This window comes from Tauraco erythrolophus, chromosome 3 (assembly GCF_009769465.1).
Source record: "Tauraco erythrolophus isolate bTauEry1 chromosome 3, bTauEry1.pri, whole genome shotgun sequence".
Taxonomy (NCBI): domain Eukaryota; kingdom Metazoa; phylum Chordata; class Aves; order Musophagiformes; family Musophagidae; genus Tauraco; species Tauraco erythrolophus.
This window is the reverse complement of record NC_141467.1, coordinates 9546333-9566755: the sequence shown is the minus strand read 5'-3', so window position 1 is coordinate 9566755 and position 20423 is coordinate 9546333. Positions and strand designations below refer to the sequence as shown.

General features: G+C 47.6%; 1 protein-coding gene across 1 annotated transcript in view; it reads left to right on the top strand.

Annotated features, from left to right (window-relative positions):
- Window positions 1–16014, top strand: part of GMPR (guanosine monophosphate reductase) — a 44416-nt gene extending 28402 nt beyond the window's left edge. The window contains 4 exon segments of the mRNA XM_086608916.1: window positions 6671–6694; window positions 6697–6761; window positions 6763–6830; window positions 15828–16014. Coding sequence (XP_086465042.1) covers window positions 6671–6694; window positions 6697–6761; window positions 6763–6830; window positions 15828–16008 — 338 coding nt within the window. The 3' untranslated portion in view covers window positions 16009–16014.
- Window positions 16015–20423: the final 4409 nt, after the last annotated feature.

The following is a 20423-nucleotide window of genomic DNA, read 5'->3' as shown; positions in this document are numbered from 1 at the left end:
TACCACTCTCATAGTAAAAAATTTTTTCCTAATATCCAACCTGAACCTACCTCCCTCTATTTTAAAACCATTACCCCTTGTCCTATCATAACTGGCCCTCCTGAACAGCCTCTCCCCATCTTTCCTGTAGGCCCCCTTGAGGTACTGGAAGACCGCTATAAGGTCACCCCGGAGCCTCCTCTTCTCCAGGCTGAACAGCCCCACTCTTTCAGCCTGTCCTCATAGGAAAGGTGCTCCAGCCCTCTTATCATCTTCGTGGCCCTCCTCTGGACCCTCTCCAACTGGTCCATGTCCTTCTTATGTTGGGGACTCCAGAACTGGACGCAGTACTCCAAGTGAGGTCTCACGAGGGCAGAGTAGAGGGGGAGAATCACCTCCCTCGACCTGCTGGCCACGCTCCTCTTGATGCAGCCCAGGACGCGGTTGGCCTTCTGGGCCGCAAGAGCACATTGCCGGCTCATATTGAGCTTCTCGTCCACCAGTACTCCCAAGTCCTTCTCCTCAGGGCTGCTCTTGATCCAATCACCACCCAGTCTGTATTTATGCCTGGGATTGCCACGACCCAGATGTAGGACCTTGCATTTGGCCTGGTTAAACTTCATGAGGTTGGTACGGGCCCACCTCTCCAGCCTGTCAAGGTCCCTCTGGATGGCATCCCTCCCTTCCAGCGTGTCGACGGCACCACACAGCTTGGTGTCATCGGCGAACTTGCTGAGGGTGCACTCCATGCCACTGTCCACGTCACCGACAAAGATGTTGAAGAGGGCCGGGCCCAACACGGTTCCAGTGCTTCACCACCCTCATTGTAAAAATTTCTTCCTTATATAAGATGCTGGGATTCACAGTGGGTACTGTTTGAAGGCTACCACGGATTGTTCCTGGGACAGAGGAGCATCGGAAAGCTAAGATTATACAGTTCTCTGACAGTAGGCTGGGGAGATCAGTCTGACCTGTGTGTCACAGGTACAGGGGTGGAACTGATAAGAGTTTACCGTGAGGTAATAGGCTTACCATATCTGGTTATGTATAATTGAGGCAGACACACTGTGGACATCTGAGTAGCTGGAGCCAGGTGTGCTTTTGTCAAAGGTGAGCAGCAAAGTAAGCTTCTAGGTAACGTTATTACTGTCAGTGTTTATTGAATGCTATTGAGGTGATTGTGTGAGCCACGTAGAAGATAGATAGCCTCCATGCCCAGCATTTAAAAGCCAAAGCCTTGATACTGATACTGAGTTGTCTAGCACAGCCCTCTGTGCTTGCTGAGAGCCTTTTGGGGGAGAAGTTACATACATATATTGAATAGCAGAGTCTGGGTGATAAACACACAGATGCACAATTTCACCTGGGGATGCAGGCATGGATTGACAAGAGTCCCAAAGAGGACTTTCGGTTAAAGTGATTCTGCCATCTCTTTTTGGTGGATCATTGTAAAGGCTCCATGAGAGTGATGTTGATGTGTTAACTATAAAGCAGTGACAAAGCAGCCGTTTGAATCGTAAGAAGCGGGAGGGAGTCTCAGATGCGAAGACTAGCATTGAAACATGGCTAAAGATGTGACTGGAGGAGGCAGGTTCATGGGAACAGGATTTGTAGAGTGGATTGAGTGCAAGTGAAGAGTTGTGAAGAACCATGAAGATGTGAGAAACTTTGCAAGTGGAAGGGGACACCATTGACTGGTGTCAGGAGGTGGGAGGCAGATTGGGCATTTTGACAGAGAGGAAGCAAGGTAGAAGCCTATTAAAAAATGCAAGGAACAGAGAAGCACTGAAGTTCGGGAACAAAAATGCTAAGAGTGACAGATAATTTAGGAGAGACTGCTGGAACTGCTGGATGGGCACCTGGTATGGATTTGGTAAACTGAAAATGGCACTGCCATCTGGGTATTGGAGATGACAATGGAAAAGATGGAGATTGATCAGGAAGAAAGAGGTGTTTCGATGCAAGGAATGAGAGAAAGCATGAAGAGCTTTGTGTTGAGCTCTCAGATGGTTCACATAACTACACCCTTGGAAAGGCTGATACATGAACACATTTCTCAGAATGCCCCAGGGATGCACTACTGTCTCCTTCTATAAAGATGAGAACTCAAAGCACAGAAACACCAAGTTCAATTGCCTGAGGTCACATATATTTTTGCGACACAGCCAGGAACAGAATGTGCCTTTTGAATCCTACGCCAGCATCTTAAACACAGTACTGCTGTTCCTTGCAGCAGTGGCGAGAAGAGATACAGGAACAGGGAAGGAAAAGGAAGGAAAAATCGGGTGGAAAAGTCAGCTGGAGACTTGCAAAATATACCTGACAGATCATACTGGCTTTTTTGCTGGTTTCAATAGCTGTGTGTGTACACCTACTGTTGCAAAGGCTCGCTGGCTCACCTGGAGCACAGGTGAATGTTGATTCCAGGGCCTGGTATGATCCAGGTAAACTTCTGCTGCATGTTCCTGGAACGCCCAGGCTACAAATCCAGGCTGACTCCAGCTGAATTTGTGCAGAGCCTGTCTGGTTATCAGTAACTTGTGTTATCAGAGGTACTTCATCCAGAGCCAGCAGAAGTGTGTGAGTGCTGCAAGATTGAGATGGTGTCAGCCCACATGTTCTGTAATGGCTTGAAAGAGAAGGCCCTGTGAAATGTTAATGAGCAAAATCAGCGCAGATATAGTGTAGGCCTTGAGGGGGAAGTGCATTGAAGTGGCATTGTGTAGCAACAGGATGAGTCTAGCATGTTCCAGGCAAGCTACTGGGATGCTTGTACACTGTGCACCCCATCACATCCTGTGTAATCTAGGAGGTTGTTGCCAGGTGTCCCCAAGCCCCCCACAGCATGAAATAATGGCATGCTGTCTATCTGTACTTGAAAATGAAAGACTGCAGCTGGGTGTTACAAACATCACCAATGCTTCTGATCATATAAAAAAAACGTGCAAAAGTAAAGAAAGACCATGCTAAAAACTGCAGCGTCCTGGTTGGATGTGAACTGGAAGAAAAGTAGTAGAACAGACTTGAAACTCTCAGACATCTTTGCAATACTGAAGTAGGGTGGAAAGTTCTGGAGAGCATTGGAAAAGTATATTAAATATGAGCTTGTCATTCCTGGAGCTGCTGGACAGTAAGCATGTGTCATTCCAGTGTTTAGATGTGCTGCGTCTGCTGTAACACGGCTCCTCTCTTCTGGAAGAGCTTGATGAATTACGTTGTAGTTTGCAAAAGTTACTGAAGTTGGATGAGTTTCAGTCCTGTAGTTCAAACATATCTGCTTTCCTCCCAAAATACACAGTCAAAAGAAAAATAATAAATAGATACTTAAGTGCACAGGAAACAAAATTCACTGATTATGAAGTGTAGATATCACATGACTGTTTCGCATTAATAATTTTGGGGCAGTGGGACCCACAGACTGAGACAGGACTAGAATTGGGGATCGGGGGATAGTATTGACAAGCCAGCGTCCAGAGTGTCCTTTGGCAGGCCTTTGACTTGTTTAATTGCCCTCTTTGAAACCTTGACCTCAAATCCCTCCCTCCTTCCTCATGTATTTTTCTTCCACTGATGAAGAAGACATCAACTAGATTTCCCACAGTACTTATTTTTTTGCAAAGATTGAGCAAGATTGTGCCAAGTAACAACAGGAGCTCCCCACCAGTAATTGAGAATGTCTTAAAGGATGAGCGTTCCCTTCGTTTTTGGCAGGTTAATAGTAGTATCAGATGTGAGTCAAACTGAGGCTTTAAAACTCAGCCATCTGAAATGAGGAGCTCAGGAAAAATCTGCCAGGTAGCTGGCATGATAGGACACCTGAACGGGTGCCTGGCTATAAATATTGCTTGTGATGTGGTCAGCAGTTTTGCATAAGCCTCATTTTTAATATCCCTTTACCACGGACATACTGTTCCCTTCAAACAACAACCAGGCAAAGGGAGGTGAGGTCAGCAGAGCAGCTGGATGCTCTGCTCCCAGGCATTGCTACTAGGTCTGCTCTTTGGCAAAGGGCTGGAGGGAGGGAACTGGCGTTTATAAACCAGTGCACACTCCACAGTTGTCATGTATTCTAAAATAAAAATATTCCCAAATTCAGGTTTATCTACGGAGCTTTTAAATAGATAGCAGAAGACAAGCAGATTTGATAGTGATTTCACTCTTAAGATTTCAAGGTCCAGTGCTATTGTTTGGACAGTGACAGAGATCAGAGCAAATTGTAATGCCAGACTTACCTAACCTGGGCTCTCCCCAGAGTTCATAGAATCATAGAATGGCATAGGCTGGAAGGGACCTCAGAGATCATCTAATCCAACCTCCCTGTCATGGGCAGGGATGCCTCTCAACTAGACCAGGCTACTCAAGGCTCTGTCCAACCTGGCCTTGAACACCTCCAGGGAGGGGGCATCCATAACTTCTCTGGGCAATTTATTCGAAAGTCTTACCACCCTCGTACTGAAGAATTTCTTCCTAAAATCTAATCTAAATCTGTTCTCTTTCAACTTAAACCCATTTCCCCTTGTCCTATCAGTGGACACTGTTGTAAAAAGTCCCTCCCCAGCCTTCCTGTAGGTTCCCTTCAGGTATTGGAAGGCAGCTATTAGGTCCCCCCGAAGTCTTCTCTTTTCAAGGCTGAACAATCCCAGCTCCCACAACCTGTCCTCATAGCAGAGGTGCTCCAGCCCCTGGATCATCTTTGTGGCCCTCCTCTGAACATGCTCCAACAGATCTATGTCTCTCTTATGGTGGGGACACCAGAACTGGACGCAGTATTCGAGGTGGGGTCTCACAAGAGCAGAGTAGAGGGGGAGAATCGCCTCTCTTGACCTGCTGACCACGCTTCTCTTGATACATCCCAGGATGCGGTTGGCCTTCTGGGCCGCATGAGCGCACTGCTGGCTCATGTTGAGCTTCTCATCTATAAACACCCCCAAATCCTTCTCCTCAGGGCTACTCTCAACCCACTGTGTGCCCAGTTTGTATTTGTGCCTTGGATTGGCCCAACCCAGGTGAAGGACCTTGCATTTTGACTTGTTGAAGCTCATGCAGTTAGCACTGGCCCATTTCTCAAGCCTATCAAGGTCCCTCTGGATGGCATCTCTTCCCTCAAGTGAGTCCACGGCACCACACAGCTTGGTGTCGTCGGCAAACTTACTGAGGGTGCACTCAATGCCGTCATCCATGTCGCTGACAAAGATGGTGAACAGCACTGGACCTAGAACAGACCCCTGAGGGACACCGCTTGACACTGGTCTCCATGTAGACATCGCACCATTGACCCCAACTCTTTGAGTGCGACCATCCAGCCAGTTCTTTATCCACCGAGTGGTCCATCTGTCAAATCCGTGTCTCTCCATTTTAGAGACAAGGATGTCATGTGAGACAGTGTCACACGCCTTGCACAAGTCCAGGAAAACGACATCTGTTGCTTTACCCATGTCAACCAGCGCTGTAGCTTTGTCCGTAGAAGGCCACTAAATTAGTCAGGCACAACTTGCCCCTAGTTCGGACATGTTCATAACAGGGTGGGGTTAGTTCAGGCTCATCTGCTTTCTATGAAGTGTGGTTTACAACCCTGTTCTTTTCCAGTTCTGGGAAGAAGCTGGGCAGAGAGGAGGCCTGTTTTGACACATACACATTGAAGAAGCAGAGTCTGAACAGGAAAATGCTTTGTTTCAGGGATGGGTCATCACAGGCTCACGAAAGAGGTAAAAGCCAGACTTTTCCAAGCAAGACTAGATATGCCAAAATATCACAGGAAAAGCTGCTGGTGGAATAGTTCCAGCCCAGCTGGAAATATTGGAAATCACAGTAGAGAATTAAGAGTGATTCCAAAAACCTTCTTCCTGATCTTCCTTCAGTGGAATTGATTTCATGATTTACGAAACCAGAGGAGATGGACGGACTGAAAGGTGTGATTAAGTATTCAGTGATGTTATACAGTATCTGGAACATATTTAGGAGTTACAGCTCTGGGTCAGACCTCCTCTGTGGTGCATGCCGAGTACCACAGAACCCAGGGGTGGACAGTCCTTCACCCAGAGTTTTTAACCAAGAGGAAGCAAATACAGCCCCATCCAGATCTCTTTGACAAGGGATCACCCAGACCTACACTGAACACATATGGCTGATGGATTTGAAAAATCCATCATTTCATTAAAAAAATCTGCTTGTTTATGTCAGTGTTGGGAGGAGTACATTACATTCATGTGCATGCCTTCTTTCAGTGTACCTTCCCACTCAGAGCTTGTAACCTAGGAAGGTCTTAAAGTAGGAGTTGTCCTTTTCTCATTGAGCATTGAGCTCAACAGGTCCCAGCTGTGTGATTAAGGTTCTGTGTACTGTAGTCACAACAGTAGTTAATAAGGAACTGTGCTCAGATACTGTTACAAAGTAAAGGGTTAAAACTGAATTTGAAAATGAGGAGTGGTGGGGTGGAGTAGAATAATCTGTATCATTGTCATCACAACAGAAAGGATTCTTTCCATTTAAAATATCGGAGAAATACAATTCAGCACGTGTCAGTTCTTCAGTAAAGCATTTCTTCCAAGTTTACTGTCTTGCTTACAGGAGGGAACTCTGTACCAAACTGTTCAGGGCTGGCTATTGGTTTTGGAAGCCACTGTGTTCTTGCTTTGTCTTTCACCCTCCTCTCCTTTCCCTGCTTCCTTACGTGTTGCTTTGCTGATCACAGGAGCCGGTGCTGATTTTGTCATGCTTGAGGAATGTTTGCAGGTCATGACCAGTGTGCTGGAGAGATTATGGAAAAGAACGGCAAGAAGGTGAAAACTCTTCTATGGAATGAGCTCTGATACAGCCATGAAGAAGCATGCAGGAGGTGTTGCTGAATACAGGTATGAATTCCACACAGGAGCAATTGCAGTGAGCCATCTGATCTATGTAGTCCTGCTCCGGCAGGGGGATTGGACTAGATGATCCTTTGAGGTCCCTTCCAATCCCTAACATTCTGTGATTCTGTGATAACGTCTCCAGTACCTTCTGGAGCAGAATTGTGCAAAAGGCATCTGTTGGAAACAGGCCCATGCCTCTATTTCCATTTAGGAAGCTGCTGCCAACACTTAATGGCAGCAGATCTGAGGGAAGGATGACATCAAGGGGGAGACAGGGAGGAGGTAGGAGGTGGCTGAACCAGAGCAGCCGTGTTCACTCACTTGCGGGCAGTGCAGTGTGCTGTCACGGCAGCACTAGCTGCGTGGCCTGGGAAGTCATTAGCCACTCTTCTGACTTACTGGTCTCTCAAGATGTGAATGAATTAAATGCTGGAACATGGCACACCAGGCTGCAGTTTCTGGCCCTCTGCTTGTCCAGGTTGGATGTCCTGTGGGTGTACGAGTTCCCGGCTGGCCCACACGGCTTCCTTCTGCGTGCAAAAGGTGGGTGCCTGGTAAATCAGCGAAGCCCAGCTGGGGCTTCCCCAGTATGGAGTTGAGTTACAGCTGTAACGCTCATGAGGGCCCAGGAACTCCAAGGCACTCGCAGTCACAGAGGGTAGCCCCAGGACTCCCTCTTGCATTTGTTGGGCAGTCTTCTTAGGCAGCAGAATTCTGTACAGATTTCCCACCCCTTTTTGGGTAACAGAGCACCAGAGTAGCCCCAAATGATGCAGCATGCTGCATGGATCTCAGTGCAGCAGAGGCATTTAGGGCCTGGCCTCCACAGAGCTGGGAAAGTTGCAGGAAAAGTTTGAGAAATCTTGCTGTACCAGTGCCCCAAAGGACTAAGGCAGCTGTTAAATTCTGCTCCACCTAGTTAGGTGTGCGTGTGATCTGGCAACAAAATTTGTCGCCAGCAGGAGAATTAGTTGACACCGATTCTCCGTAAAACTGAGAAAAAGTGCAAGTATTGCGGCTTGTAGGAATAAAGGCTGTACAGAAAGGTGCTATATTTGGCTCAGTCTAGATAGACCCTTTCAGTTCCTTATGGGCAATACTACACAAATTGTGCTTGATTCATAGCTGTATTTTGATTTGCATCCTGATTTTAGAGTCCCCTGGAATGAAGTTCTGAAACCTTCTCAGCAACAAGGGAGCGGAAGCACAATCTGAAATTTTTTAGTCCCTATTACGATATTGCTTTTTTGTGTCCACTAGTAGATAACATAGAAGGAGTCCCCAGTCTACTACTAGCTACAACAGCTCCAAACATTGTTCCTGTAAGCCTTAGCTGTTAACTGTGAAGGAGCTGATTCTCATCTTGTTCATGTTGCAGCCACAACTCAGGGCTGGCGAGTCACACCAGCCTTGGTCTTGGTCTTGCTTGACCTGTCCCAGCATGATGAGCATCACTGCGGTTTAAAAATAGCAACTGTTGAGTGATGCAGCACTGTAAATGTGCTGGGCATTGAAGGGACTATTGGAAACAGGGCAAGGCTTTGCTCTGAATTACTCTTGTAGGAGAAGTTACAGGAAGTTTAGTCACTTACTAGTTTAGCTTATGGCAAACTTGAACCAAAAGGGTTCTAACTCAGCATTTTAAATGCTGAATACCCTAAACAGGTCAAATCAGTGGGGCTTCTTTATATGCAATTTAAAACCCCAGCTCTAAGTCCGTATCAGGGACCCCAATAAACTGTTTTGTCTTTAGAAGGGTGTGAGCTCTCACAGTGTTTTATTCAAGTAGTGGGGAGCTCAGTGTCCTCAGCCTCCTGCAGAATCAGACTACTTGTCACTTAACTTCATCTTCTCAAAATTACACATTTTGGCAGGAGACCCTGAGCCTCCAGTAAACAGTTAAATTAAAATTGACAGGTAAAGTGAGATAGCTGTAGCAGGGAATAAAGCCGTGAGAGTAATTGTTTTTTTGTAATGAGTATGTCAAGTTGATCCCATTTAATTTCGTATGAAATCTGTGTACCTGGTTTCATTACTTTTATGTCATTTATATATTGGTTTATTTTTACCTCCTTCCACGAGGAACATGGTTCAGAGCTGGGAATTTCTGAAAGGCAGTTATTAAGTTTCTTTTATGGGAAAAAAGAAATAATGCAAGCAGGAACAGAGACTGCAGTATTGTTCAGTTAGAGCCAATTTGCTTTTGTTAACCCTTTTGAGATGTCACAGCTTTTGTGTGAATGCCACAGTTCTGCTGTGGTCACTCCACAATTCACAGCTGCTACTAAGCTGGGTTTTGGCACTTTATACTAACAGTAGGCTGGAATTTGGGCCACAGAGACAGAATAGCACCAGCAGCTGTCTGCTACTTACTGTCTTTTTCTGTATCCCAAATGACAGCATGCCAGACCTGCCCTCAATTCCTGCCATTTCTTAAATGCTCCACTCATAAGGTTGCCTCACGCTGGGGCAGCCTGACCCCTTTATCCTGACCCACGTTTTGCTGGGCTGACCGGGCACCTTCCCATGTGCTTCACTCCACCCACTCTGCCAGTATTCCCACCCACCGTGCACATCCCTCCATGCCAGCAGCAGGCATGAGCAGGCCGGGAGTTACGGGATGCACCACAGATTGGACTCTGTGCGACAAGTCTAAAGCAAATAGTTTTCCCTTTCTGTTCACCAGTCCGTGGCTGGCGAGAGACACACAGGCTCTGCCGACAGCACCGGAAACACACCTTTTCCAGCTGTTGGGAGTCCCAGTTGCTCCATCTTCACCTTTCTTTTCGGAGAAAGAATTAACTTCGGGTCATAACTCCAGGAGAGATGTCAGAGCTGCAAATCCCTCAGCAGTTCCTGCTGACTTGCTTATGCAGCTCTCTGCCAAGGTGCCAGCTTTTGTGCCGCCCCTTGTCATCCGTGCACGGCCTGTGCGCAGGCATTTGTTGCTGGCAAAACAGTCTCGACTTGGGACTTTTTACTTCGTTTGATCTATTGCCAACTAACACATTCTAAACCCAAACCACAGTGGTATTCTAGCTACTAAGGAGAAAACTAACTCTATCCCAGCCGAAACTAGGACATCACTGTTGGTAATTAAACAAACACATAATTAAACACCTTTCCTCCCCTTTTCCAGACTCCACTAAGCCAGACACTTCTCTTTGCCCATCCATCTCTCAACTCCCCTTACTTTCACCACAGATCACAGTCTGTCCCAGTTCCTTCAGTGAGGAAAGGGGTGGCACAAGGCATTGTGGTTGTGTGCGTAATGGTTTCTGTCTGCCACTCCTCCTTCTTACTGTGCCCACTCCATCACGGGTTGCATGCAGGCCACAGTCCCCTTTGTGGGTGTCCCTGCTCTGGCATGGCTCACTCAGGAACTACCATCCCTTTGGGAGCGCGCACCTTTGGCACGGAACACCTCCTTCTGAGAATGCATCTTCAGCTGCGTGTCTCCTCAAGGGTGTCGAGGTGTGTCTCCTCTCCCAGTGGCTGCTCCTGTTTCTTAAACACATTTGAGCAGAGGTGTCATGTGCTCTCCTGACTGGCTGAAGTTTTGGTGGCTTGTACCATTTTCAGAGCCAGATGGAACCGTCTCTGTGACTGGCATGAAGCAGATCATGGCCTTCTCCCACACAGGTCACGCCAGCAGCCCTTGCTACCCAAACTCCACTATATATGCCCAACACAGTGCTCGTGTGTAACAATTGGATGCTCATGTGTAAATTACCTGGGTGCTCATGCATTAATAAATTGGGCGTGCGTACATGTACTAAAAGGATGCTTGGACATAAATTATTTGGGTATGCATGCATGAACTAATTGCATGCTTGTGCAAAAATTAATTGGGCATTCATGCATAAATTAATTGGACACTCATGCATTAATTTAATCAGTGCTCATGCATGAACTGATTTGGCATTCACACAAGAGCAGAGCAAGCCCAGCAATTTACAGCCTATACGGAACTCCTCACCTCTGCAAAGCACATATCGAAGAGCTCTCTGAATGTTAATCCATTAGGAGTTCTTTCAACATCATCACAGTCTTAATGTACACCAGTTATAAACTCCACTGTTCCTCCCTTTGGACCAGACAATAGGGATTAGTACTGTAACAGCACAGTTACTAAGATGTCGCTCCTCCATCCTGGGCACCACATTACAGGGGTTAACGTCACAGTTTGGTTATATACCCACCCCAGGCCCCACGCCTGGACCAGACTACGGCAGTTAATAGTGCAACAACATGTGCATACACTTACTAAAATTCCACCCACTTTCCCCTGGGAAGCAGATGACAGGATTTATCAGCACAGTCTGAGCTGTGATCTGTTAAAAACTCCTTTCCCCTGGGGAACTAGAGCATTGGGGTTAATGTTAACACAGCCTGAATAGACACTCATCACAAACTTTCCTCCCTCATCCCTGTGGACAAGACTATGGAGGTTAATATTACACTAGTCTGAGCACATGCTTATTACAAACTTCACACTTTGTTTCTACCAAACACATAACCAAGAAAGTCCCAACAGCTTGAATATAAATGCGTTACCAATTCCACCCCTTGCCCCTATGGACTCCTGTCAGGGTTAACATCATTGTAATCTCAATATTTGCTACAAATTTTAGGACTTGTCCCTTCCAAACAACCAATCAAGAACGTAATGGCAGATCAAGTTATTCACTGTGCTTTAGCATAAAAACATAGAATTAAGATTGTACAAGCAAACATTAACACCACCGTTGAATGTACCAGTAGGGTCATGAGTTCAGTAGCTGTATAGAGCTTCATTTACATCCAAAATGGGGGCTGTGTGGTGTGTGTGAACAGTGTTCACATGCAGCAGCATGGGCATTTCCCCATTTGGGGAGCAAGATGACACACCAAACAGCTTCGTTCTCTTGGGGCTTTTGCTCCACAGTTAACAACATTAACTGAGCACTGACCTTTTGCTGTGCTTGCGGTTGCTTAACTCACAGCTCTAGATTTCTATCCCACGTCCATCCTATACTCCTTTTCCTTCTGGAACATTTGTTATTTGCAGCATGTAGGGTGAGGGCATGGAGATTTTCAGCTATTTTTGACACTTTTTTCCCAAGGAAGAACATAAAACTGGACTCTTGATGTATTCTGTGGAGCTGCTGACACCTCTTTTCCAGCATGCTTCCCCCAGTACAGTACCTGGAGGTCACTTCTTGATCAACAGGACGTCCCACCAGTCTGTCAGCTGCTACTAGAGGAGCAGTAGCAACTGTCTATCTGTGAGAGCTTTGGGGCTGTGACATTAGAGTTCAACATTTTTGTAGGTTTTGGTCTCCAAAGTCAAAAGTGGCATGCTGCAGACTCCAGCTTATTGACATCACCATAGCCACTGCAGGGGCATCTCCCAGGAGCAGTGGCTCCAAGTGTCCTACATTTCTGTGATGTTGCTCTGAAAAAAAGGACTGCCAGGTATTCACGCACTTGGAAGCAACATTGCCATCTCTGCAGGGCTGTTGAACCACCATAACTGGGGCTGCCTTTGTTTGCAATATCAACTCTCTGCTATCAGACCCCCTGCAACTATGCCCCACACGATGCTCAACCATGAATTAACAGGGCACTCGTTTGAACTGATGGGGCATTCATGCATAAATTAATTGGCCTCTCATGCGTGAACTGAATGGGCAGTCGTGCATGAATGCAGTAAACCCTGCATTTTTTGCTAATACAGCATGCAGAGCTCTTCAGATGGCAGGATCTGGCAGGTAAAACTTGCACGGGTTTCCCCAAGTCCCAGACGTGCACTGTCTCTGGCGGTCTCGCGGGCAGCTCCCCAGAGGCCAAGCTGAACCTTCCGACTTTGACTGGTGGACGTGGGCTTGCCGAAAACCATGCTGCAGAACGGCAGCATGACTACTTTTCTGTCACTTTGTGGGCCAGGTCATCTCTTCCTGCTGACACTGGAGCTGAAGGCAAAAGCCTGTGACCTCCCAGCAGCGCAAGCCCTCCAGCACACCACTGAGCCCCGCGCAGTCTGCCAGACTGCCGTCTGTGTGTGGTACATACATTTTCCGTTGGCCGCTTATTAGAGTGTTTATTTAGGAGTTTCAAGAAAGAGTCAATTACTCATCAGAGATAGGGAGATTAATCATGGTTCCTTATTCACATGGCATATTAACACTTCTCCTTTATTGTCTCCGTAGGGCTTTGACCTCACATTTAAACAGAATGAAATATAGCCAGGCTCACACTGAAGTGCCTCCACATAGCCGCTGTTGCTGTTGTTAATGATTTGCAACCGGAGCCTCCAAACAGGCATGCCCCTTCTTTCTTGCGCTATCCCCTAGACAACTTGTTTAAGGGAGAAATAAATAAAGCTGCATTTACAACAATGATAGATCCCTGCCATGATTTCTGCCTCCATTTTGTAGGGAAGAAGGAGAGCAATCCCTTCTCCCCTCCACATTTCTCTTAGCCTCCCCTTCCCAAGGCTGACCTCTCCAAAGGTGCTAGCGTGCCGTGCAGAACAAGCTTGCTCTAAAGCCTATTGAGATCAGCTGGTGATTGGGGAACTCCACTGCAGGAGGCATTGCTGAGCATGAGGCTGGAGAAAGCTGAAGGGGAAGGATCGAAAGTTATTTGCCTGGATTCTTCCATCGTGTAACTCTTCAGATGTGCTTTTGGGGACGGTGCAGTCTGTGCTGGCATGTGCCCGTACTTGACAGTATTCACAGCACTGCTATTTTTTCTGGCCTTTTTGCCTGGCTCTGAACCGTGGTAGCTCACCTTTTAGCTTCAAGGGACAACTCTGCAGCAGGTTTCCGTAACAGGTTTCCCACTCCATCTCTGTGGGCTCTGGAGAAATCAGGCTGGTCGGAGACAGCTGGATCATTTCCATCTGCATCTGGTCAGTGACATGGAACAGAGCCCAGGGGCTGTGAAGCCCCTGAACCAGGTTAGAAAAGCTAAGGCCCTGACAGAGTCAAATCTGGCCAGCAATATTAGAAATAACAGAAAAGGATTTTATAGGTATGTGAGAGAAAAAAGAAAAATGAGAGAGAATGTGGGGCCTCTCTGGAAGGATGCAGGTGACCTGGTTACTGAGGACGTGGAGAAGGCTGAAATATTCAACAACTTTTTTGCCTCAGTCTTCACTGGCAACCGCTCGAGCCACACCACCCACATCACAGAGGATGTTGGCTGGGTCTGGGAGAGTGAAGAACCACCCAGGGTAGGAGCAGATCAGGTCTGGGAACACCTAGAGAACCTGAAGGTGCACAAGTCCATGGGACCTGATGAGATACATCCACGGGTCCTGAAGGAACTGGCGGCTGAAGTTGCTAGGCCACTAGCCATCATATTTGAGATGTCCTGGCAGTCTGGTGAGGTTCCTACAGATTGGAAAAGGGCCAACATAACCTCTTTAAAAAAGGGACCAAGGACAACCCGGGAAACTACAGACCAGTCAGCTTTACCTCTGTGCCAGGTAAAATCATGGAACAGATTCTCCTGGCAGCTGTACATAAAAAAATAACCAAGTGGTTGGTGACAGCCAACATGGCTTCACTAGGGGCAAGTCATGCCTGACTAATTTAGTGGCCTTCTACGACAAAGCTACAGTGCTTGTTGACATGGGTAAAGCAACGGATGTAATTTTCCTGGAATTGTGCAAGGTGTTTGACACTGTCCCACATGACATCCTTGTCTCTAAAATGGAGAGACATGGATTTGACACATGGACCACTTGGTGGATAAAGAACTGGCTGGATGGTCGCACTCAAAGAGTTGGGGTCAATCGTGCGATGTCTACATGGAGACCAGTGTCAAGCGGTGTTCCTCGGGTCTGTTCTGGGTCCAGTGCTGTTCACCATCTTTGTCAGCGACATGGATGACGGCATTGAGTGCACCCTCAGTAAGTTTGCCGACGACACCAAGCTGTGTGGTGCCGTGGACTCACTTGAGGGAAGAGATGCCATCCAGAGGGACCTTGATAGGCTTGAGAAATGGGCCAGTGCTAACTGCATGAGCTTCAACAAGTCAAAATGCAAGGTCGTTCACCTGGGTCGGGCCAATCCGAGGCACAAATACAAACTGGACACACAGTGGGTTGAGAGTAGCCCTGAAGAGAAGGATTTGGGGGTGTTTATAGATGAGAAGCTCAACATGAGCCGGCAGTGCGCTCATGCGGCCCAGAAGGCCAACCGCATCCTGGGATGTATCAAGAGAAGCGTGGTCAGCAGGTCAAGAGAGGCGATTCTCCCCCTTTACTCTGCTCTTGTGAGACCCCACCTCGAATACTGCATCCAGTTCTGGTGTCCCCACCATAAGAGAGACACAGATTTGTTGGAGCATGTTCAGAGGAGGGCCACAAAGATGATCCAGGGGCTGGAGCACGTCTGCTACGAGGACAGGTTGTGGGAACTGGGATTGTTCAGCCTTGAAAAGAGAAGACTTCGGGGGGACCTAATAGCTGCCTTCCAATACCTGAAGGGAACCTACAGGAAGGCTGGGGAGGGACTTTTTACAAGAGTGTCCACTGATAGGACAAGGGGAAATGGGTTTAAGTTGAAGGAGAACAGCTTTAGATTAGATCTTAGGAAGAAATTCTTCAGTACAAGGGTGGTAGGACTCTGGAATAAATTGCCCAGAGAAGTTGTGGATGCCCCCTCCCTGGAGGTGTTCAAGGCCAGGTTGGACGGAGCCTTGAGTAGCCTGATCTAGTTGAGAGGCGTCCCTGCCCATGACAGGGAGGATGGATTATATGATCTCTGAGGTCCCTTCCAGCCTATGCCATTCTATGATTCTATGATTTGTCAGCTTGTAGTTCCCAGTATTGGTGGTGACTGGAGTTGAGGCATTTCAGTGCTTGAGAGCACCAAGCAGACAAGCAATAAAGGTGGGGGAATGTTTGTAAACTGCAGCATGCAGAGTATTAAGCTCCATATTGCTCCAGTAAACACACTGTTATATTTTGCATCTAGACATGAATGCAGTAACTGATGTCTTCTCCAGGGCTTCGGAGGGCAGAACTGTGGAGGTACCGTACAGAGGGGACGTGGAACTCACCATCCTGGACATCCTCGGGGGGCTGCGCTCCACCTGCACCTACGTGGGAGCTGCCAAACTCAAGGAGCTGAGCAGGAGAACAACGTTTATCCGGGTCACCCAGCAGCACAGCCAGGTCTTCTCTTAGTCCAGGACTGGGGGGCTGGAGAGAGAGGGGTGGGGAAGAGGAGCAGGAAGGGCTGCTGGTTTGTTTTGCTTTCTCCTCCATGTTGTGTTAGTGGCAAACTCTCCTCTCTCTCAGAATGCCAGCGTCATAGTTGGAGGGGCTATGGCTGGGATTTGGAAGGGGAAGGTCATGCTGTTAACACAGTGCCATTGGTTCAAACTGCAGTAGCTTCATCTTTTATTGTGCCTATTTTATTTTTTAATCAAAATTTCTTCACCTGTTTCTTTTCCCCTCTGATAAATAGCTGCTGAAACCTCAACTAACAAGGAATTGGCTTGTACAGACATGGCTGTTAACGCCTGCACACATACACACGTTCCCTTTTTTAAGCCTGACCTGTCAGCTACCACCCCTTCTGGCAGTGCACCCTCCAGAAACTGCAGGCTGGGAGAGAAAGAGATGCAAAGAATTGCATGGAGAAATCAAAACCCAAATTCTCTTAGTCTTTGTTCTGGCAAAAGAATGGATGTTTGCAGCATGGCTGCCAGCCTGCAGGGGGTCAGAGGTGGATGAGGCCTGGCTACTGGTGACCTCTTACTGTGGTGATAAAAATGCCAGATCTCTTCCACACTCAGTTCACAGGGCTGGTACTGCCGTTCTTACTTAAATCTCCCTTTCCAATGGACTTGCCTCTTCCGAGAAGCTGGCATTGAATGTAGCCAACCTGTGCTGTATCCCCTGCTGCTAACTGTGAAGATCATTCAGGAGAAAACGTCTCAGAGCTTGCCTGCTTTTCGTGCATGCGGTTAATGAATTACTTGGGTTCCTGCTTTTACCTGCTCTCTGTGAACAGATTTTTTTTAAGACACTGAAACTCGGCAACAGTAACCCCACCAAGAGGGGGTGTCAGTTTTTCTGCAGCCCTCCCTGTTCCCTTGCCTGTTCATACCTATTTAGCAAAGATGTAAAAATGCTGTGCTGTGCATTGTCTGTGGCCAGTTGAATGAGGCCAGAGGGATCAAATTCACTTTTGGTTATTTAGTACCACTCCTTTGCGGGCCTTGACACCACGAAAAGCAAAAGCGAGCTTTTGGCAGAACAGCCTGATTGCAGGACACGGTAGGCTGAGAAGGAGTTAAAGCATTTGCTCTAAAGGCAGCAATGAATGTTTAAGACTCTGGGAAACACTTTAATAAAGTGTAATGGCCCGCTGATTAATTGATAAATCACAATGAAATTCCTTTGGAAATACTCGTTGCATCCACATGACTACCACAGCAGCTCGTTATGATAAATGATGTAAAAGTGAGCACCAATGAATTAATAATGCTTGGCCACTTACTTTAAAGTGCTGCTGAGATCGTAACACAGTTGATGTTACTTCAGTCTTAACTTTCGCCTCCTGTAGATATCTGTGGAAAGAGGCAGGCTTCCTTTGAAAAGCAAAAGAGTGATCTGTAGCAAGAGGAATAGCAAAGAGAAACTCTAGAATTCAACTCATGTGCTGGGCTGCTCAAAAAGCCGTGCACAAGGACTGGTATGATTGACTATGCTGAGGAGCAAATCTAGGCCACAAGCTGATCCCTGGTGATTTTGAAGTGTGTTGCGCACATCAGAAAACGCACAGAGTATCTCCTAAATAGCCTGGTATTTTAAATGTCTTCCGTTTAACATGTAGGGCATAATTCTTACTTGTGGTATGACCCCTTCCTCTGCTTTGGAGGTGAGTAAGGGCCTTAATGTGAGCACAGCTTCTGCTCGTGCTGGCTTTAAGGACCATTTGTCCTGCCCACATATCCTAAAGGAACCTGAACGCAGAGAGAAGAGGGCCCTGTGAATAAAGGATCTGATTTCTACTCCCTCCAGCCTGAAAGCATCATGTTAAGATGCCAGGCGTCTTTACCACAAACGCTACTATGGGCCACATACTGCTTTTAGCCAGTAACACTGTGGGGTAGGTAATACTGGAGTGGGGTTAGACCATCACGGCACAGACCTGACCACAGGTGTGTCTCCACACTCGTGCCTTCATACGTGGGCAGTGCAGCAGTCTGCTGGTCTCACGCCTACTCTCGCTAGCGCTTTTCTACTTTTTTTAGCTACATTTCTAAATGGAATTTAAGAAATACATATACAAAATATATATATTTGTAAACATTTTTTTTAAAGATCATATGCACACTGAACAGAGTAGCCTCATGATGTGTCTTCTGAAGAGTTTCTTTTCCAAAGGGCAGGCACTAGGGGCAAGGGGGGGGGAGGTGCTGCCTCTCCACAGGTGTGGAGCCTTCTCCCCAGGCAGGCTGCACACTGACACAGCCAGCCTGGCCTGGGGCCACTCTTACACCCCCCTTCCTCCCCCTTTTGCACATACCTCTGACCGACCAGTGACTAATAGGAAAGGAGGGGGATAAACTAATCTTAAGTTGTCCCCCAAATTCTCCAGGCTGTGAATGACGTTGACGCTAAGAATCGTTACTGATAAAGCTTTGACTTAGGGTATCTGGGTTTCTAAATGGCAGCTCTTACCATCATTTCGATAAGCAGCATGTTTTCTTTCTATTTCATTTTCTCCTTCTCTCTCCAAAGTGTGCAGGAGAGAGAAATCAGTTGCAGAAAGACTGAACTGGTGGGCATGTTGGCCTCTCACCCGAAGTTATATGTGAGTTTTGTTTGGGGATAACCCTCAACTGTGTCAGCGCTCCCCATTGACATTGTACACGTCCAGCTCTCAGACAGGCTGGAAAATGGAAAAAAGATGAGCTTGAGCCCTCATTTAACAGCCAGTCTTGTGCTGTAGTAGTTGCCCTTATGTTCACTTTGTCCCAGGTCCTGTGCCCTCCTCAAGCCCACTGCCGCTCTCCCAAAGAGCTGGGTCAGAGAGGGAGCTGAGGGTGCTGTGCCTGGCAGGATGGTCCAAGCAGAGACCACAGCCACTGACAAACGCCACGTGCCATTTACAGATCTACCTCACCTGCACATTTAACCGGGTTCTCTGTTACTTGGTGTCCTTTCGTGGGAAATGAAATTTGTAAGCGCTTAGTGTTGAGTGATACTGCATAACCAGGTCTTCTTTAACCCTTCCATCCCAACTCCATCCTATGTAGAGAACCGCTGTGAGTGTCACAACCCGCGCTGCAGGCCAAGGTCGTGCCTGCTTCCCCCAGCCAGGCAACTGTTAAGGTGAGCACCCCGGAGCACTGTTGAGGTTGGGCCCACTGGCTCCGCAGTGATTTAGTTTAACTTGCCAAAGCGATACAAGCAGGGACACTGAAAAGGGCATAAGCAGGGGCAGGAGGTGCTTTTCCCATGCAAAGTGTGCCTGTCTCTTCTTTTCTGCTAGTGAGGGGGGGAGAAAGCATGGAAGTGAGCAAGAAATGACAGTAATTAGCCAAGCCCCACCATGTTGGGACAGGGGCTGGAGTTTCTCAGTCAAGGACGTGATGAGAGTCTGAAGCCTTTTCTGAACCAAGCACTCCTTGTTTACACCTATGGAGCTCCACTGTCTTGACCAGACCGGCTGCTGCAGCTTTCTGCCAGTGTACGTACTGCGTCTGTCCATCGCCACCTCCCGCCCCTCCACCCGGGGGATGTTGCTTTTTAGTTGCTAATAGCAGTTTTATACCAAAAGTTCTTTGTTGGAGCCAGGAGGGCTTTTGCAACCAGTGCCAAGTTTGGCCTTGCTTCTGTAGAAGAGATGAAAAAAAAACCCAGCCAGGGCCCAAGAACAGCAGTTTGCCTCCTGCAGCAGCCACAGCCGGCAGACAGGAGAGGGCAGGGCCCTTCCCTGCGGGCTGGGAGCTGCCTAGGGGCAGAGGGGCTGAAGCACATCTTGGGTTAGATGCTGGCACAGCTCCGCACCCAGAAACACCGCACAGACCACCACCCTCCGCAGCCTTCGCTTCGCTTGTGGTCATGCCGCTGTTCAGGCGAGCCCTCCCCAGCATTTACTTGACACAATGTTTACTGGTTGAAGTTTTCATACCTAAATAAATAAATCAGAGTCCAAAACTCCTGTGCTTCTGCGTAATTGTCCAAAAGGTGAGCATTCCGTGTTTTCCTTGCCCCACTCGGCCCTGCTGAGATGGTGATGAGGAGCATTGCTTCCCCTCATCCGTAGCAACTGCGTGTGTGCGCCGCCTCCAGCACGCGTGGCACAATCATTTGAAGTGCTCAAAAGTTGTAAATGGAAAGTTTTTGTTCTGCAATAAAGAGCTTCACTCCGGCGGTCTGGAGAGGGTTTTATGGCCAGGGATGGGTACGTGCGCGTTTCTGTGTCGTCGTGAATAAAAGCAAACGCTCTCAAATGCGTTGCCGGGGGGGGAGGGGGGGAATTAAATTGGGCAAATTACTTCCCGAGGGGAGCTCTCTCCCGTTCAGCCACAACTCATAAAGACAAAACACGCATTTGCAATTGGCACTGTTATTTTATTAGT